The sequence below is a fragment of the Colletes latitarsis genome, chromosome 6 (assembly GCF_051014445.1).
Source record: "Colletes latitarsis isolate SP2378_abdomen chromosome 6, iyColLati1, whole genome shotgun sequence".
NCBI lineage: Eukaryota > Metazoa > Arthropoda > Insecta > Hymenoptera > Colletidae > Colletes > Colletes latitarsis.
The window spans coordinates 24,689,818-24,715,310 of NC_135139.1; the positions used below are offsets into that span (position 1 = coordinate 24,689,818).

The window sequence follows — 25,493 nt, forward strand, 5'->3', positions numbered from 1 at the left end:
CAGGGCGATTCTGCGCAGGTACGTCACAGCGTGTAGTAATGCCATCCTAAACGCTTCGGTCGACCGACAACTAGGCAGTCAGCGACGAAGAAGGGGTAGTTGAGACTTGGTGACTTTCCCTTCATGCAACACGAATCACTGTCATCGAGTGTAAACCAGTGTAAACCGTGCGACGGACGCGACGCCTTTCAGTCGAGCGGTTTGCATAGCGTTGGGCGTCGCGACGCGTACGACGGTTCACCGATCGACAGGCGTAAGAGGCTGGCTCGCTCGCGCCTGGAAACGAACACGGTCGCGTGGCTCGAGTGGGGGGCAGCCGGACAAGTTCAGCGCGGATATCGATTCAGTCTCGCGCAAACTACCCCCATGTGCCGTGCCCGTTGCAGCAGCTCCACCTTTCAGCTTTGTTTTCCGCTCGGTGTCATGACTAACACATAAACAGAGAGGCATCGCGGTAAAACGTTCGGCCGCCGCGGTCCACGAGAAGAGAAACGCGACTCGTACGGAGACATCGTCGGAGGAGAAACGAAGCCGTAAGAAGACACGGGAACCGATCGTCGTCGATTGAATTCTCCGTTCACCGATGATGCTTATCGATTCGCGGACTATTTCTGAAGAGGCGTTCCATTGTTCGTACACTTCGCAGTGAGGTGGTCAAAGTTCATTACATAAACCCTCGCTCGCGGCAAAGGACGTGATTATCCAATATTTTCGTTCTCCACGTAATATTCGCGTGGTGATTCGATCGTGGCTCGCGAACACGGTACCGTTCCATTGTACATAATTCTTTTCGTCCCCCGTCCGCGGTGTGCTTGTCGTTTAATCGTCCGTCGTTGTGCCAGCGATTAAAATAGATCTTTCCAGCAAAACGTTCTATCATCGATTCGCGGCGCAGAGAGCTCCCGGGGAGGGCTGTCGTTTATTCGTCGAAAGGAATCACAACGATGCACGCGATAATCATCGCGATAAATTTCGAAGATCGTCGATACCGTTGATAAAGTAGCAATCGAATGTCCCTCTTCGAAATAGTTCGACCCGATCCTAATCAGGTACGTACGGGCGCGCGAGACTCTCGTGATTTCCGTCGTGGAGGCGGATCGATGCCGTAAACACAAGGAAAAGAGAAGAAAACAGAAGGAAGAAGGGAAAACAATCGCGTAGAATCGCGCCGTTCTCGAATCCGTGGTACGTACCACTCGAATATGAAGCGCTTCAATCACGGCAGCACAGATCCGTATTCGCCTTGACTACGAATCGTGGGAGAACGACTGGAGCGCACCTCTACTTCTTGAGAGATGTCTTCGATATCAACTCAGGTCATCGAAAGAGCCAGCGCCGAGTTAACCAAACGAATCAACGGACTGGGGTTGCGAGGGTCCAAACATCATGGTTGGTAAATTATTTTTATCTTCTTCCCTTAAATTACAATCAGAGATAAGATTTAATTCCAATAATAGGCATTTGAAGATACACACCTATAGCAATTTGTTCACGGTGTTCATTCGATCGAACGATGCTTATTCTCGTTTAATTTTTATTATTCGAAGTTTCTATTCGCGTAAGAATGCTGTTTATCCTCGATCGCCGCTTTTCAGGCTAATCATTGTTATAAAAATATTCCTCGCCGAAAATAATTTCGAATCGATAACCAATCGCGCGATCCAGACTTAACCCAGCCCTTACTCACCCCGTAATCCAGACCCGACTCGGCCCTAACCTACTTTTGATTCAAACCTTACCCAAAGCTCGGCCAATCCAGATTCGACCGAACCTAGCCCAGGCTTGACCAACCTAACCCCTGACCATACTCGAGGAATCTAAAATTTGCCTAGTTCTATCATTTTTTGTTTTTTAAACACGGAACGACCAGAAATCTCGTTTGAATTTCGTCGACGTTGATTTTCAGGATCGAACGTGCTCTTCGTACCGCAAAAAAATTCAGAGATTCTCGCGACGCGAACTTCAATCGTTAATTCGGTTTCCGTTGTCATAAATAAAAAGTTGAATCGAGTTGCAGCGCACGTTATGTGTGTCGCCGTTGCGGCGCCAGTGGAGTGCAGAGGGTTAGGTCAGAACGAAGTTTCGCAAAATTTGGTCACCCGTCATTATGTAATCGCGATGACGAATTGATTTCTGTTAAGCCCGCAACCCCGAACCGTCCGTTCCTGCCATAGTTTCGCGATTCGGTATTATGCAACGTCGTTCCGGCCACCCCGTACTGTCCTGCGGAAGCACGTTCCCGTTGTTTCTGAAATTCCCTCTTCAATCGCTGGTTAAGTGGCCACCGGCTGCCTTCAGTCGCAATTTGAACTGCAATGGAATCGATAGCATTCGTCCTCGTATACGCGGAAACATAGAAACCCAGAATGCATCGAAGCGTTCGAGATTCCTTTTCCTTGGATACGCCTCGCCATTTCGGTTTTTCGCGAAACGGTGCGACGTCTCTTCCCACGATTAGAATTGGAAACATACGCTTCGATCTTAATTTCGATATTAACAACTGACGATTGATCGGGTTTGAGTAAATGTAGAGTCTATAAGCGTATGACATTTTATGTATTTTATAAGTTAATGATACGTAAAATGTCATTACTGTACGAGGTGTCCCCTAAAGTGCAGTACTGTCGAGTATAAATATCGCTTCGTTCTCAGGGAAAATCGATTTTGAAAATGTACCGAGTATGCGTGCCCCCAACGCCCAGATTATATGGGCCTTAGTATACTGTGACCCGCCACAGGGCACAGTGTCCTCCCACACCGCTGTAGTAGTTGGTAAAAAATACTGTCGCACGGAGTCACTCACCCTCGGAGAAGCTTCGACGAAATTTATGACACGATACCCTTCAACTTTTTACGAAGTGCCGCAGAATCGTGCGACCGGATCGAACGCCATAAATTTCGTCGGAGCTTCTCCGGGGCGAGTGACCTCGAGCGACAGTGATTTCGGCCACTTCTTCGCGTGCGCCGAAGCCGAGCTGGTTGCCGCGTTTCAGGCGGATTTCATCAAACCCTTAACCCCTTACAATTGCAAAACAAAGGCTCTACCGCGGTTTCGTTATTCTTTATTTTCGTCTTGTTTCAGCGTCTGGAATCGACCCTTAAATTTTTCCGCGGGGGTAGCCGACCACAGTCACAAATACACGTTTTACATTTAAAATAAATTTCAATATGGCAGATAGAAACTGTCAATTTCTTTGCTGTACCCTCGGTGGAACAAGTCGTATGGGAGTCAAAGGATTGCAATTAGCAGCCGAACATCCTGTGCAACCAACTTTGGTTCGCTCGTCTCTGTGCAATGGGTTTCGTATGATTCTCGCGCCTTTTGATTCCCGGCATTTACGATCGCCGTAAATTGCTTCCCATTTTACAATAGCGCTGTACCAGTTTACGGAACAACGTCAGCAATTTGCGAGCGGAAATATCGGTGAATCGACATTTGCCGCGACCCGTACAGCGACGGCGAGAAATTGAACGTCGAGTTCTCCCACTCAATAGAGACTCAAAAACAAAAGGGTCTGGGTATCCCGTGCGTGCGCGGCGATTTCTACCAAGAGCCGCGGAGATTTATTTTAACGCGTAAAATGGGCAATCGCGATGCCTGGATCGCCGCCAGCTCGTAACCTGCCACGATAAAATCGCGGGTGGATTCGAGAGCAGCTCTCCGCGAAGATAATTAATTGTCCGTTCCGTGTCGTCGCGCTGATTATCGGAGGCTTCTTAAAAACATGCTACTCACACGTACACGATCGGTATTAAATTGTTCCCCTTCGATATCTTCTTTCCACGAAGTCCGCCATGTTCTCCGTCAAATAACAGCTAGCTTTTCCTGACCTTTCTTGGTTTTCGACAATAGATTGAGACGTTTCCGCTTTATCTACCGATTCTCTGGTTCTTCGACGTGGCTTTTGTTCCACCAGGCCTTCAAAACGTTGTTATCGACTTCCATTAACAGTCGCGACGTTCATTTCGAAGATCGGTATCTACAGAACGAAACTTGGCAAACCAATTTCGCGTTGCTACACCCTAAAAGATAACGTCACGTATCTTTTTCACAATAGCTGTCGCACTATTTCTATTCTGGAACTTCCACGACATTATACAGGGTGTTCGACCACCCTTGGGAAAAATTTTAATGGGGGTTCTAGAGGCTAAAATAAGACGAAAATGAAGAATACCAATTTCTTGATGAAGGCTTCGTTAAAAAGTTATTAACAATTAAATTCGAAAATTTCAAATCGTTCTGGAAAAATTATTTTCGATTGCAGGGGCCAATGACAATCATTTTTGGTCAATAGACATACCCTCGAAATCCTAACCATTTTCGAGAAAAAAATTCATTACTGACAATATAACGTCTGACCATAACTGTCTGTTACCCTGAAAATTGAAAAGTTTCAAATCATTCTGAAAAAATTATTTTCGGTTGCGAGGGTCAATTGCAATCATTTTTGGTGAATAGACATACCCCCGAAATCTTGCGCATTTTCGAGAAAAAAATTCAGTACGGGTGGAACTTTAAACGTTAATAACTTTTTAACGAAGCCTCCATCAACAAATTGCTATTCTTGATTTTCGTCTTATTCTGGCCTCTAGAATCCCCCATTAAAATTTTTCCCAGGGGTAGCTGAATACCCTGTATAACGATGCCCTTTTAATTTTTCCGTTTATGTTACACAAAAAATTGCATTAGTATTGGATCTATGCTTGGTGACTACTGTTTTTAGACCCGTTTACCTGTTCTTACGTCAAAAAATCTAGGAGAACCCCTTTTCCATCTTAATCGGCGTCCCAGATGAATTCGTAACCATTTCATTAAAAAAAAAAAAAAAAAAAGAAGTCGATATCTTCGTTGGTTTCTGGGAAAACGCTTTGTACGAGTTATCTGCAAAATAAGTAATGGGTGGTTTCTTTTATGTTTCTTTTTTTTTATGATTGTACGCACCTTCCAACCAGTTATTACTCTTATCTTTTTACCAAGACTGCAGGTGGCTAATATCTAGCGTGACATTGTTTTCCTTGGACATATTTAATATTTTAAAACTATTTCTAAATATTCTGCGATAATAAAATAGAAAAGAAATTACACTTATTAGGACGCTCCTTGAAACGATTTAAAGGTTTCCAATCCCATTTGCGTTTCGTCCCGAATCTGCTAGTTGGACTCATTGGTAAGGCTTTGTTTAGCACGATACTCTCTCATTGTCAGACTGAAACATTAGAAATCCTGTTTAAGTCGCGGTAATGACAACGATTGATTTTTAATATTATCGATACAGTTCTACAGCCCGTTCCATATAATGTTTTTCAAAACAACCTTTTCTCCCAACGCGTTATCCCCCCAGTAATTGATTTAAAAACAACTCTATTGGTCGCAAATTTCTGCCGTAAACTATCGTTACCGGATACGTAGAAAAGTAACGCGAACCGTTTCGCTGGGAATTGATTGCGGGCGTCGATGAATCACGAAAAAAATTTGTTTGCGACACGATAAAGAGATAGACAGGAAATAGAGACGCGCCACGGAGCCAAATAGGACGTACAGCTCGAAAATAAAACGAAAATAACTGCTCGCATCTTTGCCGAGTTCACCTTTGCAGAAACGCCTTTAATGCCACGCTCGCCAATACAGTTATGCGTTAAGGTGTGCGTGCGTACTTGAAAAATCGTTCTTCTATATTTAGTGGCTCGTCCAGGTTACTATTATTGAAATAAAAGAAACCAACGATAACGCGAATATCTCTGTTCCGTGTACGTTGGTCGTAAATTGAACGAACGTTCGATTCTTGCGTTCTGCGACGCCCTCGCGAAGTTACTAAACCACTGAGTGGCGCAACGTTCGATTACCCCCCATTCAACGAGCCAATAATTTCCGTTTTCATATTTATAAAATAAATTTTTCTCGTCTCCGGTCTCCGTGGACCGTCGTATTACGCAATAAAATGACTAAAAAGAGAACGAAACGTCGGTGGTTTCAGGTGGGGGAAAGGCCAGCGTCATGGAACGTGTTACGAACGTGTTTTGCGGAAGCGGCGGGGTCGCCTATACGAATTTGCAGAGCGCGAACAATGCGAACGCAACCCCGGAAAAGCCGAGCAGAAGCGCGCCGGTGTCGATGGGCAACATGCCGCCGGCCAATAATAAGAGTCTGAGCAACAACACGCCGAGCAGAACGAGGATATCCAGGGTCCGCGCGAGGAACGTGCCCTTGGCTTGCGGCGGCACAGGAGGCTACGTACCGCCCACCACGTGGGAGGAGCTCATGCAAGACGATTACTTCCTCGGCAAATTTTTCCTATACTTCAACGCCATCGAGATGAGGACTTTGGCTCAGGTCATTATCGCAATACTCGATCCTATACCATTCCTAACGACAGTAGCGTTATTTGTTCGTTGCAAACAATTTTTAAACTCATTCCGAGTTTGAAGCACCAGTTGCCAATGACCACCATGACTATGAACTATTATTAATTCAAATTCCTCGATTCCGCCTCTTAGTCTGGAATATATTTTCTAATTTAAAATTCTTAATTTTAATAATTGTGAATCGTTGCTCGATGGTCGCCAGGTGTGCATAAAATGGAGGGACGTACTTTACGCGCAGCCTCGACTTTAGACAGGACTTGCGTTATTTGTTCGTTGCAAACAATTTTTAAACTCGTTCTGAGTTTGAAGCACCGGTTGCCAATGACCACCATGACTATGTACTATTATTAATTCGAATTCCTCGATTCCTCTTCTTAGTCTGGAATATATTTTCTAATTTAAAATTCTTAATTTTAAAATTGTGAATCGTTGCTCGATGGTCCGCCAGGTGTGCATAAAATGGAGGGACATACTTTACGCGCAGCCTCGACTTTGGACAGGACTAGCGTTATTTGTTCGTTGCAAACAATTTTTAAACTCGTTCTGAGTTTGAAGCACTAGTTGCCAATGACCACCATGACTATGAACTATTATTAATTCAAATTCCTCGATTCCTCTTCTTAGTCTGGAATATATTTTCTAATTTAAAATTCTTAATTTTAAAATTGTGAATCGTTGCTCGATGGTTCGCCAGGTGTGCATAAAATGGAGGGACATACTTTACGCGCAGCCTCGACTTTAGACAGGACTTGCGTTATTTGTTCGTTGCAAACAATTTTTAAACTCGTTCTGAGTTTGAAGCACCGGTTGCCAATGACCACTATGACTATGCACTATTATTAATTCCAATTCTTCGATTCCTCTTCTTAGTTTGGAACATATTTTCTAATCTAAAATTCTTAATTTTAATAATTGTGAATCATTGCTCGATGGTCCGCCAGGTGTGCATAAAATGGAGGGACATACTTTACGCGCAGCCTCGACTTTGGACAGGACTGGTGCCTGTCCTGAGGTGTCGCGAGATGCGCACTATGCCTATCATGTCGCGTCACCGATTTTACGCCTCGTTGGTCAGAAGAGGTTTCCATTCGTTGGTCCTACTCGGCGCCACGGACGAGGATATACCGGAGCTTACACACGGGTTCCCTTTGGCGCAGCGAAACATTCACTCGTTATCGCTGAGATGCTGCGCGGTCACCGACAAAGGCCTCGAAGCTCTCTTGGATCGTTTGCAAGTGAGTTGTTCTGCTTTGACGAAAGCGCTGAATGTAAAAGTTAACGAAGTCTCGAGCCGGGGCGAGCTTCTTGTAAAAAGTGTGTCGCTTGATGCCAGCCGACGGAACGCTGAAGTAGGGCCACGCTCAGACACTCGCGATAACGTATACAAGATGCAGAGTCGAGCAGCTTTTATTCCGCGAATAACAAATACTGATTTTAGAAAAAGAATCTAATATTTTTATTCGTTATTCGAGAATGAAATTTGCCCAACCGGATGTATCGGAACACGACCGCTTTAATGGTGGACTGTGGACGTACGAAGAATGGAAACAAGTTCGCAGAAACTTTTGGTATAAATAGATAATTATCGCGTTGACCGTCCAATCAATACTCGTGAAATTTTTTATGAGGTCGGCGCTTTGGTTTTAGATAATTTGGAAACTATCGCATCTATGATCTACGATCACCGATACTTTCACTTTGGTAAAAGTAATTGTACCAGCTGAATTTGTGATTAAGAATTATCGTGACACAAAAATGGCTACAATAAGATTGATAATAAATATGTCCTCTGTCCATCATCGAAGTGACACGTGTTACGAAACAATTTACGTATTATTATTTGTTTACTGAAAATGACAAGTACGTTACATTATCGGTTTCATTTTTAGGGTTTGTTCGAGCTTGAATTGGCTGGTTGCAACGAGATAACGGAAGCTGGTCTGTGGACATGCTTGACACCTAGAATAGTATCGCTTTCCCTGTCGGATTGTATCAACGTGGCCGATGAAGCTGTCGGGGCTGTCGCTCAATTATTGCCAAGCCTCTTCGAATTCTCCTTGCAGGCGTACCACGTAACCGACGCAGCCCTCGGTTATTTCGACGCTAGACAGAGCAGCGCCCTTAGCATTCTGAGGCTTCAGTCCTGCTGGGAGCTCACCAACAACGGTGTGCTCAATATCGGTGAGAATCGCGATTCCTGCGTCAAATTTAAATCATCGATTAGAGTCAGAGCTAGGCACAAGTTAAAGAAACATTGTTCGAACTCTTTGCGGCAAAGGGTTTTAGGTCATCCTGAAAGTCTCTATGGAGCTATGTTCTTTTAAAATGGACGGGAACCGAGGAAACTTTCAGGATGACTAGTTTTCAGACTTTCCACGCACTTGGAAAATAAAAGCGGTGACACACATTTATTTATATTTACTTATGTAAGATTGTACAGATACGTGGAGTAAATTGTTGCAATAAGCAAACACCGACCGATCACTCTGCTCGAGCAAACCGAGTTGCAAAGAGTTAAATCGAAACGCCGCGCGATGTTGGAATGCAGTGAAAATAAAAAAAATAAACAAACGAGAACGGGACGAATTGCGTCGGCGTGTTCCGCGAGGATCCAGGTAGAAATACCGTGATGACGAGAGCGTGAAATTAAGTCAGGTGTCCACGCATCCGTCCATTATAAATTTAGAATTAAGAAACACACGGTACGAGCGACGACCGTTGTATCACTTGCAACATCGAGTGGAACTTTTAACGTTGCTACTCAAAAAATAACACCGTCGAGAGATAGACAGAGATGTTGCTAACAAAATTCGTTCGAGTAGCGAGAGTTCCGTGAAGTCCATGAGACTGAACGGTACGTTTTTGGTTTTTTATTGCGTTCCAGTACATTCCTTGCCCAATTTGACCGTGTTGTCGCTGTCCGGATGCACCAAAGTGACGGACGACGGTGTCGAGCTGATAGCGGAGAACTTGCCAAGACTTCGTTCCTTAGATCTGAGTTGGTGCTCAAGGATTTCTGACGCAGCCTTAGAATACATCGCCTGTGATTTGAATCACTTGGAGGAGCTTACGTTGGACAGGTGAGAAGCGGATCGGGGTACATCGGCCCCGCGAACAGAGCGCGCTTTAAATCGCGTTAAGACGAACGTCCAGTCACGACGGAATCCGCGCGAGCCGTTCGATCGTTTCATTCATGTTCTAAATACTGAACGCGTTAACGAGCATTCTATTTAAGATCAACCATTACGCAATAAGTGATTCACCTATCGCGTTATGTCGAGACACCTAAGGAGACGGACTTGCAATCTGCTTAAGGGAGTATTCTAGCCTGGGACTTATATAACTATAAACTCAAAGATTTTCTAAAACAAAATAGCTTCGGTAAATAGTGGATCGAGTGCTTCTGGTTATCAACAGTTTTTTCTTTGATAGAAGATGATTCAAGGGGAAGATTCTCCTATCCATACATCTTTTTCTATAAGAAAATGGTTTCGTAAGCTCAGAATCGCGTTATTATCCCAATGCAAAGATGTAAACAGACCGTCTACATAAAACCGTGGTAGAAATAGTGTTAAATGCGCATTTAAACGTTCGAGCGACAAGTTGGAACCGTTGTGAACAGTTGGCTCGATTACCGCGTGTCACATTGTTTTCGAATATCCATGCCAATTTGTCTAGGATTGAGACGTTAATGGGACTATGATTGCGGGACGGTTGTCAAATATTTCACCTAAAAGCAAGAGAAAGATTAAACGTGGCATTTGGAACTTGCACAAGAAAACATTCGAAGCGGGGTTGAGAAATGTCTGACGCAATGATTAATTGAAAATAAAAAAATACATAAAGAATAAACCGTAGATTTAAGAGTTTTTTTTTTTCATTTTTTGCGTAGGTGTGTCCACATTACGGATATAGGCGTGGGCTATATCTCCACAATGGGATCATTGAGCGTATTGTTCTTGAGATGGTGCTCACAACTTAGAGACTTTGGTCTTCAGCACTTGTGTGGCATGAAATCCTTACAAGTACTCTCCGTGGCAGGTAGGTTCGCGCCAAGGCTTGGCCTATATGATTATAAATCGAAGTTTAAAGTTCGCGCTTCTTCGCGCGACAAGAAGATTAAAGACTGTGCGGAGAAAACCCCTGGCTAATATTTCACAATTCTGTAAAATGTATAAAAAAATATTAATACCGTTTTGCATCATGTACAGCGTGTACTGTGAAATGTTTCCCACAATTGTTCAACTTTAAAATATTTATAATGCACCAGGTATCTAGTTTACTCAACGAATCGTGTGATGTCGAATGTAAAATAATCGTTTCCGCAGGTTGCCCATTGCTCACGAGTAGCGGACTGTCCAGCTTGATAAAACTTCGCCACTTACACGAATTAGAGCTAACCAACTGTCCAGGAACGTCTCAAGAATTGTTCGACTATTTACGTGAACATCTGCCGCGTTGCCTAATCATCGAATAAACAATTAACTTGCGTGAAGTAGAGAATAATCTCGGGCGAATTACATTGCGTTTCGACGATACGCGCAGTTAATCGAGAAACGGCAAGATAAAAATTTGTATTCCTAAAAAAGAAAAAAAATTAAAAAAAGAACATATTTCACGTAAAGCAATACTTAGAATGACAATGGTACATACGACACGACTGAAAAGATGCATCATACAGATATAGGGAAAGCAATTGACGTCCAGACGCAAACTAAATAACTACGTTTTTTTTTTCTTGTAACGATCTATAAAAATGAAAAGAAAAAAAGAGAAACCACTAGCCCCTAAATGTGCAAAGTAACGTGGCGATACTATATAGCGCATAGGCATTTTTAATACACCAGAGCTCCCGTACGAATCGCACTCCTCTTATCCATGCTAGATTTTCAACAAGATCGGTGTTCACGTTCCGAGAATGTGGCCTTCGATCGTTGCGTTTTTAATTTTTTCGAACGATCGAAGAAAAAAAAAAAAAGTACGAAGAAAATAAAAAAAAAATCAGTATACGCCTCTTGGTAAACGATCTTCGGAGTTTCATGCGTCGCTTGATGATAGGGATAAAATGAAAAGACAATTTAACTTGTAGGTTCTCGCTAAAGAACGTAGAAATGTCCGAGAGACGACACGACAGACTCAAAACAGTTAGAACTGTGATAAATTTTTATGTACATGTATTATTTTACTTCTAATATGTTTAGAACGTTGTTCATCCCGCTTTGAAACCGTTTAAGACCGTGATTAACGACGCATTAGACGCGTTGCTTTAAAAAAGAAAAGCGAGCTACCTAGAAAGTGACTATTTAAAAGCGAAAAGAATAAAAGAGCAAACACATTCCGATGCGTCTTAATGGAGATTTTTTTTTTTTTATTTACGAGGCATACGATTTGCGTCATTTGTTCGACGATACATGTTACTCAAATAATAATAAAAAAAAAGGAAAAAAAATAACGAAATTGTAAGATCATTGCACATATATGTATTGTCTAGAAATGTTTTCAACTATATTTTATCTACGTATATTCCGCTGTCACGTAATTAATGTTTCCTAAATTTAAGGCTTACACCTAGCTAAGTTCTCCAATGTTTTTCATTAAATGTAACGATATATCGCAATATAGAAAACGTATTTTATGTGTTTAATACTGTTAACGATTTCGACGGTTATTTAAAAACGAATGTGTCACACTATGCTCCATCAGCACGTAAGATATGAAAAAAAAAAAGTTGACGGCACCGTTGCAGTTGAACGACTGGTGCAACATTTTTTATGTTGAGACTTGTGCTACCGAATAACTTATGTGTAATGTTTAGCACGACCTCGACCTTTTACCGAACTGAAATTATTTTTTGCGTGTTACCACATGTTTAGCACATAACGTCTTTGTATATATTGTACAAATAATAATTAATAATTCTGTTACCAATGAGAACTAAATATAAATATATTCGCACAGTCAAAATTCTATCTGAAATCGGGTCGCGCGTGACGCGAGTCACGGATGTATCTTTAAAACGTGATAACATGATGGAATGTGCTGTGAAATAAAAATTTATTGATCCAAATTTATTTTTGTACTTTTAGGTATTTTCCCACCACGTAAGTAACCCAAGACCTGGCTCATCAATGGCACCCTAGAATGCAGGATTAAAACAGTAATAATAGAATTGCTTTGATCCATACAGAAAGTATGTACTATAATCAATTATTATCCACGTACCCCTAAGGTATATGGTGATATATTTTTAGCATCTGATTGTTCAACAGACTCTCCAGTTACGTTTGGTCCTGTGGGTAATGCTTCTGTGAAAGTTTCACTCACTACCCTGAATCGTATAATTTCTCCTAAAGTTTTTTTTTACTATTATTACAACTACTCCTTATTGTTAGTATTCCTTTTAGTAATTGACTACTTTTATGAAATGTCTGAAATACCTGCATCCATAAATAGATCATGCTTTTCACCATCCCCTGTGTCGTATTCCCAAACCCATGCTTGTTCCATTTGATCGAACCTAGACGGGTGTTGCAGTTTGTTAGGTGGAATTACAATATCCTCGAAAAATCCTAATGTTACTGCAAAAGAAATTTATACAGTAACTGTGTCGTAAAATAAGAGACGAGTTACAGCAATAAAATAATTACCGTGAACACCATCGACGCTACAGCTACGTATCTTCCCAATTAAAATTTCTTCCATAAACGGACGGAACACAATAAACCGAAATATTACTTTAGTATGCGATGCACCGTCGCCAGGAAATATATACGATTCTTCAATTTTTATGATATCGTGAAGCGCAATGCAAAGACCGACGTTCAGATAAACCTTGAGTACCAATACAATAACGATCTCAAGTATTCGAAATGTTTAAATATTGTTAACAATTAATGAAATTATAATATTTCACCTTATTGGCAAGTTTCCTGTTAAGTTCGTCGGTAATCGCCTCATTTAATTTCCGTTTGAATTCCCACGGTGGAATTCTGACAGTATCTTTCAATTCCGCGAGGACAAACATTTTCACACTATAATCACATAGAGTGATTCTACGTCTCAATAATAATATTGTTCTGATTCAATATGAATTTAACCTTTCACTAGCTTTATCTTTTTTAAAAACTGCGAACCTCAAAGTCACCGGTATTCATCGAAGAAGTTCACAAACAAATAAACGTAACCTTACATGCACGTGCTCAAAGATACCGTCTTAACGAAGAATAACGATAGATTTTAAACAATACTAATCTCGAGTTTAATTCACATATATTTCAAATAAAGTATGCGATACAAATCAGAAATCAGAGATTAAAATTTTTAATAAAACCGAGGAACGATCGTCGAAACGTTCATCTCTGAAGATTGTTTAGAGGTAAACGCATACTCGACAGCATGGATATTGTTAAGGCGATTTTAGAAAGCGAAACTCAAGAGAATGATTTGCGTAAGTCCATCGTAGTAAATAAAGACGTGGAAGTTGAAACGGACGTAGGAACTCTTTTGGCGCTTGATTACAATACTTTGGACGTGAAATCACTGAAGTAACCTAAAACTATTATTCATAATGTAATCTCTCGATTCAATCGAATCTCTTTTTATTCTAATCATTCTACTGTATTTCGTAGATCTCAAACGGAACAATATTTACAAAACGTAACAAGAGACAATGTGCAAATATTGATTAACAAAATTTGGGAGCTTCCGGTAGAATGCATAGACGACACAATAGTGGCAAAATTACCAAAGCCTCAATTTGTATTACCTCGATCTCGCCAAGTCCCAAAACCAAAACCTTTAACGAAATGGCAACAGTTTGCTAAACAGAAGGGTATCACATCTAAAAAGAATACTAAAACTAAACTCAAGTGGGACGATGAATTACAAGTCAGTCCTTTGTCTGTACTAAAATGCACTCTCTTTATGCTTGCATTTATCATAATTGAACATTTTTTTAGAAATGGGTACCTAAATTTGGTTACAAACGTAGCAAAGCTATGGAACAGAAAGAATGGTTAGTAGAACTTAACAATGAGAATAAGGCCATGGAAGATCCATTCTCAGTCTCAAAAGCAGCAAAACAAGAAAGGATATCTAAGAATGAATTACAGAGGCTACGTAATATTGCAAAAGCAAAAAATATTAAGATTCCACGAGTAGGTCTTCCTACCAAAGAACATTTCACTAATTCGCAACAACTTTCTCAAGCTATTACCATTGCGCGAGCGTCAACAGCATCAGTTGGCAAATTCCAGGACAAGTATATTTACACATTATTAAAACACTGATTACGAAATACGTTGCAGGTAACGCACGTATTAACTTACATATAATGTTTGTAGATTACCAAAAGAGAAAGATGGGAAAGGCATTGCAAAACAAGTGCCAGGCATGAAAAGGAAAGCTGAACCAGCCCCATTAAATATGCAGGATGAACGGAAACGCAACAAAAATCTAGTAGATAGCATTCTCAAGAAAAACAATAAAATTCTTCGCGAGGACTTCTCTGTACCAAAGTAAATTTCTATATTTTACATATGTATCAAGTACAACATATGTTACCTTTACATTTTTATTTTGCAGAGTAAAATTGGCCAAGCCACGAGCAGTAAAGGGCAAAAAGGGGGTAAAAAGTAGGGGAGCAAAGAAACCAAAAGGAGGACAAGGAAACCGGGATATACGCCTTAGAGTAGGTGGCAGAAAACGAAGATAAAAATTGATCGAAAATCTGTAATTTTAATGAAATTTGAATGTATAAAATTAGGATTACCGATATTGAAGCAGATGTTGTTGAAATAAATAATATCATAGTATTGCAATGTCTCCCTCACTATAAGAATGCCGGTTCCGGTTTCACGTATTACGTTTGACGTATCGTATTATATCATTGAAGAATTTAATTATAATAAAAACCTACATGTATGTATGTGCTAACTAGTATTTTTGAAGAGTCTAGATATATCATGGTCTCATTTGATAAGTGCCTATGTAAGTCAAGTGTAACAAAAAGTGCATGAATCTCCTTTCAAAAATCTGAAAATCACTATTTGGCTGTTAATAATTTCGAAAAAGAACTGATTTCTGCCGTAAAAGCGTGTTGTGTCGATGTTAAAGGCTATTTTATAAAGAAACGAGATGCAATTTACAAATTACAGTTCGCGTGTTCTTTAGGAACGTAATTAGGACTCCGTTAAGCAAGCATAGATAAAACGTGCAAACGATTTGCAGGGGTGGCATTGCAAGTCGATAAGGCAGGTTGTCCTCTAGCCACAGAATCAGGGTAACGGGAGAAAGGTGAAAGGTCAAAAGCAGCACGGGATATCGACTCGGGGAAGTCGAGAGGGCGAGGTAACCTGGCCGCGGGTACGAGGGAGGGCAAGTGCGAAAGCGGGTTGCCCTAGAATCTGTAAGGGGTTCCACCCCGCGTGTGATTTTATACGTACCGTGTATGTGTACACGTTCAATGCCATCCGAACGAAACACAAACGCATCTGTACACCTCGGACGATCCATGGCGGTTACTGTAACAAACACGTTCGATTTCGATGGTTAAATGAAAATTACTTGATTCTCGACGACGCTTACCGTGCATCGTCAATTTAAATTATCGAACGTTCGACGCTTGACGCTATCTCCCGATGTATCTACCGATCGCGAGTAATTTCGACGTTCATGAATATTATCGAATATTATACCGTCGAGAGTAAAATAAGGACAGAGGGCGGACGACAACGTCACACGCCGCATGTAACATTTCGGATCGGAAGTACATTATCCTACTTACGTGTCCTATTTGACCATCAAACTGTTAAGCTTTGATATACGATACATTTCGCGGGACTAATCTGAAAAATAATCTGCGCACCGTGGACGCTGGTGGACGAATGGATGCGTGAATCGATATTCGAGGGAAACCGATCTCGATGGCAAAAGCGATCGCGAATCGATACGAGTGGTAAACGTATTTCGATAGTTGAGACGACGAAAACATAACCACAAAAGCGTAATTTGTTGTACGGCAAAACTGATTTGTAGCAGTTCGATTTTTTTATTTACTTAAGACTGGAAACCAAGTAGAACGAAAGTCGATTGTGCGTGACTGATTGCAGCTCAAAATACTGTAATATCGAACGCCACTACATCTGCATAGAGGCAGTAAAACAGACACCCAGACGGAAATTTTTCGTTGCAGGAAAAAATAGTTTACTTTTCCTTGATGAAACGAATCGTTCAGCTGCTCGATACGATATATGATCCTAAAAAGTACCTTACAAGGTTGTGCTACGGTTGATGTGTTCGGGATTTTAATACAATTTCTCAGATTGGACTTAAAGGTCAAATGACGATATTCCGTTGAATATTTGCTTCCAATGTGTATTTCTTTGTACATAATTGAAACAAAAACTGTACATAGTTTAAAGTTTCAGTCTCTTAGAAGCAGAGCTGCATTAATAATAAATCTCTCGTAGGTCGTACAAATTAAGCTTACGATAAATGGCCTATCATAAGGGGCCCGGTTGAAAATGTAGTAGTAGAGAAATACAGACATAGTTGCCTATTTTAAGGGGACGTTTTCGATTCAAATCACTCGACCTTATATTATTTTTAAGTTACTGTTTCACTTTTAGATTCACTTTTTCAAATTTCGAACGAAATAGATACAGTAAAGCAAAAAATAAGCGTACACCTCGTAAATATAAAGTTCACAGTCTTGTAACGTACTATAGTGAGGTCGGGAATAACTTAGTTCAGAAAGTTGGCCTTAACCTTTCTAATGAACACTCAAATACTGAATCGTATCGTGCAGAATAGTTAGCGAACAGGCGATTATCTTAAACCTGGAATACTATAGTGGCGTGTTGCATACCCTGCTCACTTTAGGTTTCGATTTATAATTTTATGGTAATGAAATGATATGAAATTTATAAATACGATTAAACCGATTATAACGTTAAGCAAAGTAAGATAATCATTATTATAAATGGGAACATTATCAAACCGAAGCGACGAAATGATAACTGTATTATTTAATTTATTTATAAACGACGCTTTCGTTGCAATACTAAAGTTTAAAGTTTTGTTGGTCCTGGTCATACATATACAGGGTGTTCGGCCATCCCTGGAAAAATTTTAATGAGAGATTCTAGAGGCCAAAACAAGACGAAAATCAAGAATACCAATTTGTTGATGGAGGCTTTGTTAAAAAGTTATTAACGTTTAAAGTTCCACCCGTACTGAATTTTTTTCTAGAAAGTGGGTAGGATTTCGGGGGTATGTCTATTCACCAAAAGTGATTGTAATTGACCCCCGCAACCGAAAATAATTTTTCCAGAACGATTTGAAATTTTTGGATTTACTTGTTAGTAACTTTTTAACGAAGCCTCCATCAATAAATTGGTATTCTTGATTTTCGTCTTATTTTGGCGTCTAGAATCTCTCATTAAAATTTTTCCCAGGGGTAGCCGAACACCCTGTATGTATGTGCACAATACGCTAGAACTCCATTTATCTGAATCCATCGGAAGATAAACAGTTCATATAACTGGATCGTTCGTATAATAGGAGTTCACTAATTCTCCCCACCACTTATTGATTTTTCGTTCAAATAACTGGAGTTCGCGTTCAGATAAATGGATTTAATCGTACATTTTTTCGGCAGTTTTTTTAGCCAGGCACTGAATAAAATTTTGTTGCAATAAATAGAATTCTACTTTAATATTCTAAATAGAATAATTTAAATAATTAAAAAATGTTTCAGATAATGCTCTGAGGAGAAACTAATGATCACGACTACTTCATTCAAATGGATCCAATAAACTAAAAACATTGGTAGGTACAAGAGAGGGGAGCCACAGAAATAAATCCTTCCCCTTGAATAAAAAAAAACCTGATAGCTAAATATCAGTAGCTTCGAACAATTCCTTTATTCGTTGATGAATGTTGAATAATCATACGAATGTTTTCGGCCTTTGTTCAGGCAATCCTCGAAACCTCTAATCCGATTTTCCGATTTCTTTGTTAGCCTCCCCCTTTGAGCTATTCTAGATCCGCCACAGATTGAAAACGTTGAGAAAATGTTATAATATGACTAATAAACAAGTCCACCAAAGAGGTAGGATAAACCAATGGAGAAAACAAATATCTAGATACAACAATCTCACCACAAAAATCACTGACCACTTTATATCTTTTTAGATGAAGTTACGAAAATGGATCCGTTTAGAAGTTATAATTTGGACCCCGCAGAAAATTCGGTTTGTGCTGGGCGGTCAACGTGTTAACTGGGCGATGTAAAAATAGAGGACTCAACCTTTAAAATGACCCCAGGAAGATTATCATTAAGAGTTTTTTTTCCGCAAAGTTACTATAGTCCAAATATTGACTAGTGTCCTGATACTTATGATCGATGAGGGTTCCTAATATATATTGTTTTTTTTTCAGAAAAAGGGTCGATCACTGTATGGGAGCCACTGTGTACGTTACCCAATTTGAATACAGAAAAATTCAAGAACCTCCAGTCCTACTTTTGACACACACTGTACGTAATCGAGCGACGCAGCGCGCGTGCGAGGACTGACGATGACGGGGTAGGGGGATGGTCGAGCTCGAAGGCAGAGGTAACCGCGCGCGGTCGGTCGTGGTGCTCAGTCGGTGGTTGCTCGGGACAAACGGGCGCGTCCACGAAGTGCGGGATAACGATGGAGGCTGCGTTGATAGCACCAAGCGAGTGATACGCGCCGTGCGTTACACGGGGACCGTGTCCCATTCGTGGCCCGCGTATCCCCCTCGCGGCAGCCCCTCCCCCACACAGGACCAGTGCGTGTGCATCCTTCGTGCAAGCGTGTGCGTGCGTGCCCGTACCTACGGTGTGATCGTTCCTCGGCGCTTCTCGTGACAGGAGAAACGACGAAAAGAAACAACAGACAAGATAGAGAAACAAGAAAAAAGAAAGAGATACAAAACGGTCGGGACGTGGGACAAAAGAAAGGCACAACGAACGGGAAAATGTCGTTCACGTAGTCGAAGCGAGAGGATTCGGAGAGAGGCAGGTCAAACACGGTGCAGTGGTTACCCCGAGTCGTTGGTACGCGCAGCCTTTTGGTGTTGCTGGCTGACTTGATGCCTGCTTTGCTATTGCTGTTGCTGCCGCCGCCGACGTTGCTGCAGCAGTTGCTAGCGATTCAAAAATGAAAAAAAAAAAAAAAAAAAAAAATATAATGATAATGATCGAAAGATATGTGTGTTGTCGAGAGGAGGGGAGGGGAGGGGGGTTTGGGAGAAAGAAAGAATTGTCGTAGCCTTCATTGTTTCGTCGTTGTCCTCGTCGTCGTTGGCCGTCGTTATTTTGTACAAAATACGCGTTCTCCCAGCGTGAAAAAAAGAGAAAAGAGAAAAGAGAAAAAGAGAGGGAAAAATAATAAATGTGACGTGCCCGCCGGCCACCAGCCAGCCTTTTATTTTTTTCTTTTACGCGCTTCATACGCTCTTTCTTCTTTTTTTTCCTTTTCTATTTAAGAGATACACCCAGTAGGTTACAGACGATCTCTGTCGTCGAGTCGTGTTCCATCGTGGGGTCCCGTCAGTCCCTTTAACCTATTTTTATGTTTCTGGGACTTCCCGTTATATTTGGCTTTCTGTACCCCCCCTTTGTTTCTTTTGTTTTATCTGCTTCGTGCACGCACGTACCATTGCATGAGCGTATTACTGTATGCGGTCGGGCGGAAGAGACGTAGCGAACTTGGGGGCACACTCGAGCTGTACATTAAATTTGGTATACTTGTGGGTCAAAGTCGCGAATATTTCTCTTGTATTTTGCGTTTGACGTTACTGAGTCACTCGCAGTTTATCGAGCACCGTTTATTACCAAATTTCGTCGTCCGAGGCTGTACTTACGAGCGATCCTTATCGCCGTTACGCCCACATGTCACCGTTTTCACGATTTATTTAATTTACGAGGTCGCTATATTCTCTTCGGCCGACTATACATTTGATTGCCGCCCTCCCCGATTCATGGACGTACGCGGTGACCATCTCTGTTACGCTTGCTTCTTTACACGAATTCAATTAGTGTTCTGTACTTTTTTCCCGCATCGAGTCGAAATAATGAGAAACGTAAACGCATTTAAATTGACGTTACTTTCGCATGGAGACATCGTGGCGTGATTATTCGTACACGATTTGTTTACGTCAATGAATCTCTTCTGCCCAAGCACTGACCACTTACAACAAAAATGATAGACGAGGGTCAGGAAGGAATATAAAGGATAGAGTGACGAGGAGGGGGTGGGTGGGAGGGGTGGTCCGAAGGTGACAGAGATAGATAGCGGAAGGGAACCGAAAACGAACGTGATAAAGTGCGAAAAGGAGAAGGGATGAAACGAAGAAAGAAAACGATAGGGTGGTATAGGAAGGGATAACTGGAACGTGTCGCAGCAAAAACCGAAGAGGGAGAAGAGGGTTTTTCGATTTGTTACATTTGTGTCGGAACCACTTGACCTATTGACGGGTCAAGAGGCAGACCGAAAAGGTGTCAATGCAGAGATCCCTCCGTAATGTACAATTTGAACAAGTTTCGAAGTAAACGAATAAAAAGATCATTTAGACTGTCGTTTATGAAAAATAATTTAATCGCTAAAAACCCAACAGCGTGTAACGCATATCAATTTATAATCGAATAACCACGAAGACTTGTGTTTCAGTTGTCTTTAAGAATAGTTTACGCTGAATGTTCAAAAGATGACAATCTGAATTATTTTTCTTTGTATGTTTATTTTAATTCACGTTAGCGGAAAATCGCGACGAAAGTTTTCTTAGAGTTATACTAGCTTCGTAAAGGATCCTATCTTTTGCCTCCTACCTATGCGTAAACCATTAATGTATACATATACAGCGCTTGTAGATACCTAACTTCAGTAATTAGGTACAAACCTAACGATAGATGTTAGTATCTTACGCTTTTCAACTGACTTGTACTTCTCACGAGTAGAAATAAACTTGACATACTAAATATTCTATATTCGCTGTAAATATTGTGCTAAGATGACATTTCCATTTTTCAAAAACTTGTGTTGCATAGGCAATAATTTTAAATGTAAATACATTCAAATTATTGATTTATTAGCTTTTCGAAAAACAAGAATATTTATCATTAGCTCCGTTATGTATCGGTCGTTCGCGTATTAATTACAAAATCCTTGATTAGACTCTCCAGAGCTGTTTATTAAGCTGGTGTTCTCAGATTGACTCAATATTTCGACCCATGCTCGAGTTCTTTCCAAAAGTATAAATAAGGTTTAAAAACCATGTGTTTAGAACGAGTAATCTGACTCGTAATTATTTTAGTTTTTCTAACTTTACTTATAATTCTGGAAAGAACCCGAACATAGATCGAAACATCGAGTCATTTTGATAGCTTGTTGATTGTTGAAAAGAAATGAGGCAAACCTCGTTACTGTGAATTACATTTAAAAAATACTAGCAAACGTAGTATCGTTGTACGCATCGCTGCTAATTGTTCTTTAATACACGTATGTAAATATCGCTGTAAATAAAAGGCTTTTAATCGTGCTTTCTGCTAGAGAATATTTAGATGGTAGAATAGAATGACGGCCGCCAATAGCGGGCGGATATCCGTCATGTTTCTTGCCTTTCCAGAGGAAAAAAAGACAGGAAGACGATGCAAAGGGAGCTAAGCTCGTAACAGAAAGAACGCCTGGCCCGAAGGCGTTAAACCGGGAAGAGCGTAATCGGGGCGCAGAGCGATGTACGCAGCTGCAGGTGGCGCCAGTATAGCGAATAGGAGGAAGCAGAAACGGTTGCAGCTGAATAAACGTGTCGCCGAGAGTACGATCCCGTCACGGCTGAAGAATGTTCCGGCTTCTCAGCACCACTTCCACCAACACCAACACCACCACCCGAGCAAATTCGCGCGTCCGCACGTTGTTCCACCATCTTCCACACCACAGCCACAACCACAGTCATCTGCATTCCATCCGAGCGTCGATCGACGGCGTCATGTCGAGAAGTGTCAGCAGGTCGCACCTGTCTCTCCAATCCAATTTCCTATATCACCGCCACCGCTTTCCCTCGAATCACCAAGTTCGGTCACCTGCGCCACCAAGTCCAATAATTTCCCATTCCCGCCACCGTCGATCCTCGATCTCCGAGTTTCGCCATCTTCTTCGGAGCTACAGGTGGGTAGATTGTTCCGGCAGTAAAATTAATTGCTCCTAGGGGTCGTTTATCACTATCTCTATATATTTCATAGTTTTGTTTCTCTTCTTTCTCTATCACGTTAGTTGCTCTTGCCTAGGTTACCCTTTATCATGTACTTTCTCGCAGTCCTTGTAACAAGTTTTTTGATAATCCTCGTTGCACTCTGCACCTTCTCTTGCTGGCACACCTTTACTTATATTAGGAACACACCATCGATCGGCTGTCTGGTGGCGTATGTAAACCCGCGGTAACACATCCCCGAACGGCCCCAGGTTCGTCAGATGGTTATCCATAAATTTGAATTTTTTTAGTTATTAATATGCCTCTACTGGTTCCTACCAGCGGATACAAGCATCGACTAATGCAGGAGGCAGACAGTGCAATGTTAGGAGTAAGTTGTAGTGCCTGGTACCAAGCTGGATCAGGAGATCTTTGAGGAGGAACTTGTGTGGTCTCAGATTTTTCGTTCAGACACAGGGAAACAAAATAAAGATTCAGTTGTACCGTGCATAAAGAAAGTGGAAAGGAGAAAGAGGAGGCGGAGAAGGACGGTCGGGATCTTAACGATCGATAAAACAGGCAAATGAATGAGCGGAATGCAGGCTGCTTTATTAATTAGAAGGGAGAAGCAACGGTTACGGGGGGGTAAGGTGGTGAACTTTAGAGAATTACCCTCCAACTTGGCAACCAGACTTATTCCGCCGCTTCCACGATATCCCCCACGATCTTACGTTTACGGGGTAAGTATCAAATCATTCCAATGCCCTGTATCGTCGACGATAAGCTATTGGCATCAGTGGGTAACCGTTATTCTTCCCTAGCTGATTACCTTTGCATCGATCTTATGTGCCTCTTTTCAAGAAAATACATTCACAATGTAGTGTATTTTTGGTGTTTGTCCATTTTTTATTTTCTCTTATTACAAAACATTAATGTTTTTTATATTACTCTGCATCAAATTTTTCTCAATAAAATATTTTGTATTTGTTACATTTTTATATTGCATTTATATTAATCTTCTAACAAAGAATCAATTCCTGAACAAACCAATTTGTTTTTTTTTTTAACACAGCAAATGATCATGTGATTTTTCATTTTAGAAGTGCACTTTAATCCAATTTCGTTTGGTGAACCTCTCTAAAAATAAAAATTATACAATTAAATTAAACGCGTATATTTAAGGTGTGCAATTATAAACTTGAGGACGAGTTATATTATGATACAGCAGATCATAACTCTTACATGCGCTACATAGTACTTCATGCTCGAAGGTTAATAACTGTTACTAATATTTAACCGATTCTTTATTGTCGATCAGACTGCAATGATTACAGTGTACTTATGTAAACAAATTCTACAATACATGTACGTATAAACGTTTATACATGTTTCAATTGGATACATGTATACAAGTTTTTCTGTGTTCTATTTAGTACATGCATGCATGTTTTTTATATTATCGTTTATGTGCCGAGTAACGAGGACAGAAAACATTAATTAATCGCGTATAATGATATAGTAAAGAAATTATAAAAAAAAATGTTTCAAATGATAGAGAAAGATGCAAATTACATAATCATAATATAATTCCTTTTTTTTTTTTTACGTTTCATTATTTATTTTATATTTTATACAACAGTTCAGATAATATTTATACTCTAATGAAAATGGAACATTCAGAAGTACTTAATATCCGTAGATTGTTCAAAATTTTGTTAGTTAAAATATAACGTTAAAATCCTTCGTAGCGTTAAAACGTTGAATGATCGTAATAATAGTTGTAAGTGATTGGTAACAGTAATACCTCAATGTAGAATAATTTCAGTGTGGTGGTGGACCCGGCAAAGCAGCATGGCAAGGTTACGGCAGACCTTCTCCACTTCCTTTGTCTCCTATGTCACCTCACGGATGCCGCGGGGATGACTACAAGACAAAGCAATGCGAAGCTCATCGGCGATGGATGAAAAGGAACAGGGTAACTAGGCTCATATTAATTACAATGATATAAATTTGGTTTAACGACTACAAGAAACTGCAGCACAAAATATGGACAGAATCATTCGAAAATTCAGTATACCTTTCAGAAGCGTTCTTCTCAGCTGCGTGTGAAATCGATGTTTTGGCGTCTGAAGAAATTTATGGCCTCGCTATCTCATGGAGGCTACGGTACGGAATATCGTATGCAGCGAAATTATTGTTTTCAGATAAGAGACGCAAGCTACTGCTATGGAAGCAGCGAAGAAGATGACGAAGTAGATGGGAGCAGTAATGCAAACCGTCGTAGAGGAGAAGTTAGCGCGGCAGTGAATACCGTACTCTATGCGGGGTTGGGAACTACAGCGCTCGGATTAGTTATCTCGTTTGTCGGCACTGGAGAGAAAGGATTCCTCAGTCCGGAATTGAGGCTGGTGGGTCCTTCGCTACTGTGCGCCGGTTTACTATGTTGCCTATTTCGGGTGCTGCTCTGCCTCTGTTTGTGTCGTTGCGGTAAATGTCGCTGGCGGTTTTGCCACGTTGCTTCCGACAAAAAGGATAAAGTGAGGAAAACGGAAGCTCGTCCAGCCGGAGCATTGCCTACCGCCTCACTTTTGTCACCAACGCAACAACAACCACAACAACAACAACAACAGCAATCAGCCACCGCGTCCTCGAGTGGCCCAGCATCATCGTCAACAAAAGCACACGAGCTCTTGCTCTCTCCTGCCCAATTAGCAGAGTGAAAACACAATTACGAACGTTTTCTACGAAAATCAACACGCCGATTAACTGCCGGTTCTTGTCCAAATAATAGAATATCTAATCTCCATTCGACCTGAACCGTTTTTCGCAACAACCATCACAGCCTAATTCTAGTTAAATGCGAATTTTAGCGCTTAAAAGTAATAGAGAAATAAACAATCGGCCACGTTTTTCTA

The 25,493-nt window shown here is 40.9% G+C and overlaps 4 protein-coding genes and 1 long non-coding RNA gene across 9 annotated transcripts; 3 read left to right on the forward strand and 2 right to left on the reverse strand.

The window, feature by feature from the left end:
* The first annotated feature begins 87 nt into the window (after positions 1–87).
* On the forward strand, positions 88–12,430 carry LOC143342689 (uncharacterized). 2 transcript variants are annotated; one of them, XM_076766817.1, is made up of 7 exons: positions 88–1,393; positions 5,976–6,331; positions 7,305–7,598; positions 8,253–8,544; positions 9,248–9,443; positions 10,256–10,404; positions 10,692–12,430. In XM_076766817.1, exons 1-7 carry the CDS (start codon positions 1,387–1,389, stop codon positions 10,838–10,840), a joined length of 1,443 nt encoding a protein of 480 aa, XP_076622932.1. In that variant the 5' UTR covers positions 88–1,386; the 3' UTR covers positions 10,841–12,430. The 2 variants fall into 2 exon arrangements, with proteins under 2 accessions (XP_076622932.1, XP_076622931.1); XM_076766816.1 differs by having other exon boundaries at positions 89–1,389.
* On the reverse strand, positions 4,736–5,740 carry LOC143342698 (uncharacterized). The gene is made up of 3 exons (XR_013079852.1): positions 5,590–5,740; positions 5,087–5,207; positions 4,736–5,015 (listed from the first exon to the last, which is right to left on the reverse strand). It is a non-coding gene; the product is annotated as an uncharacterized LOC143342698 (long non-coding RNA).
* Polr3h (RNA polymerase III subunit H) lies at positions 12,085–16,287 on the reverse strand. Of its 3 annotated transcripts, none has more exons than XM_076766827.1 (7): positions 16,148–16,287; positions 15,807–15,884; positions 13,277–13,394; positions 13,011–13,194; positions 12,801–12,941; positions 12,586–12,710; positions 12,085–12,499 (listed from the first exon to the last, which is right to left on the reverse strand). In XM_076766827.1, the coding sequence occupies exons 3-7, from the start codon at positions 13,385–13,387 to the stop codon at positions 12,446–12,448; spliced, it is 615 nt and encodes a 204-aa protein (XP_076622942.1). In that variant the 5' UTR covers positions 13,388–13,394; positions 15,807–15,884; positions 16,148–16,287; the 3' UTR covers positions 12,085–12,445. The 3 variants fall into 3 exon arrangements, with proteins under 3 accessions (XP_076622942.1, XP_076622943.1, XP_076622941.1); XM_076766828.1 differs by lacking the exon at positions 16,148–16,287 and adding an exon at positions 15,949–16,070; XM_076766826.1 differs by lacking the exons at positions 15,807–15,884; positions 16,148–16,287 and having other exon boundaries at positions 13,277–13,483.
* LOC143342692 (ribosome biogenesis regulatory protein homolog) lies at positions 13,746–15,289 on the forward strand. Its single transcript, XM_076766821.1, has 5 exons — positions 13,746–13,907; positions 13,992–14,250; positions 14,322–14,623; positions 14,706–14,879; positions 14,947–15,289. The coding sequence occupies exons 1-5, from the start codon at positions 13,759–13,761 to the stop codon at positions 15,074–15,076; spliced, it is 1,014 nt and encodes a 337-aa protein (XP_076622936.1). The 5' UTR covers positions 13,746–13,758; the 3' UTR covers positions 15,077–15,289.
* LOC143342691 (uncharacterized) lies at positions 16,190–25,493 on the forward strand. 2 transcript variants are annotated; one of them, XM_076766820.1, is made up of 5 exons: positions 18,235–18,475; positions 18,559–19,447; positions 22,018–22,556; positions 24,404–24,553; positions 24,783–25,493. In XM_076766820.1, the coding sequence occupies exons 3-5, from the start codon at positions 22,125–22,127 to the stop codon at positions 25,296–25,298; spliced, it is 1,098 nt and encodes a 365-aa protein (XP_076622935.1). In that variant the 5' UTR covers positions 18,235–18,475; positions 18,559–19,447; positions 22,018–22,124; the 3' UTR covers positions 25,299–25,493. The 2 variants fall into 2 exon arrangements, with proteins under 2 accessions (XP_076622934.1, XP_076622935.1); XM_076766819.1 differs by lacking the exon at positions 18,235–18,475 and adding an exon at positions 16,190–16,318 and having other exon boundaries at positions 18,805–22,556.

Excerpts from the sequence above, each read along its gene's own strand:
- LOC143342689 (XM_076766816.1), top strand. The coding sequence starts at position 1,296 with ATGTCTTCGATATCAACTCAGGTCATCGAAAGAGCCAGCGCCGAGTTA. Across the intron at positions 6,332-7,304 it reads AGATGAGGACTTTGGCTCAG|GTGTGCATAAAATGGAGGGA; the intron begins GTCATTATCGCA and ends ATGGTCCGCCAG. Across the intron at positions 8,545-9,247 it reads CAACGGTGTGCTCAATATCG|TACATTCCTTGCCCAATTTG; the intron begins GTGAGAATCGCG and ends ATTGCGTTCCAG.
- Polr3h (XM_076766827.1), bottom strand. The coding sequence starts at position 13,387 with ATGTTTGTCCTCGCGGAATTGAAAGATACTGTCAGAATTCCACCGTGG. Across the intron at positions 13,195-13,276 it reads ACAGGAAACTTGCCAATAAG|GTTTATCTGAACGTCGGTCT; the intron begins GTGAAATATTAT and ends TTGGTACTCAAG. Across the intron at positions 12,942-13,010 it reads TAGCGTCGATGGTGTTCACG|TAACATTAGGATTTTTCGAG; the intron begins GTAATTATTTTA and ends TTTCTTTTGCAG.
- LOC143342692 (XM_076766821.1), top strand. The coding sequence starts at position 13,759 with ATGGATATTGTTAAGGCGATTTTAGAAAGCGAAACTCAAGAGAATGAT. Across the intron at positions 14,251-14,321 it reads AGTGGGACGATGAATTACAA|AAATGGGTACCTAAATTTGG; the intron begins GTCAGTCCTTTG and ends ACATTTTTTTAG. Across the intron at positions 14,880-14,946 it reads GAGGACTTCTCTGTACCAAA|AGTAAAATTGGCCAAGCCAC; the intron begins GTAAATTTCTAT and ends TTTATTTTGCAG.
- LOC143342691 (XM_076766819.1), top strand. The coding sequence starts at position 22,125 with ATGTACGCAGCTGCAGGTGGCGCCAGTATAGCGAATAGGAGGAAGCAG. Across the intron at positions 22,557-24,403 it reads CATCTTCTTCGGAGCTACAG|TGTGGTGGTGGACCCGGCAA; the intron begins GTGGGTAGATTG and ends GAATAATTTCAG. Across the intron at positions 24,554-24,782 it reads GATGGATGAAAAGGAACAGG|ATAAGAGACGCAAGCTACTG; the intron begins GTAACTAGGCTC and ends TATTGTTTTCAG.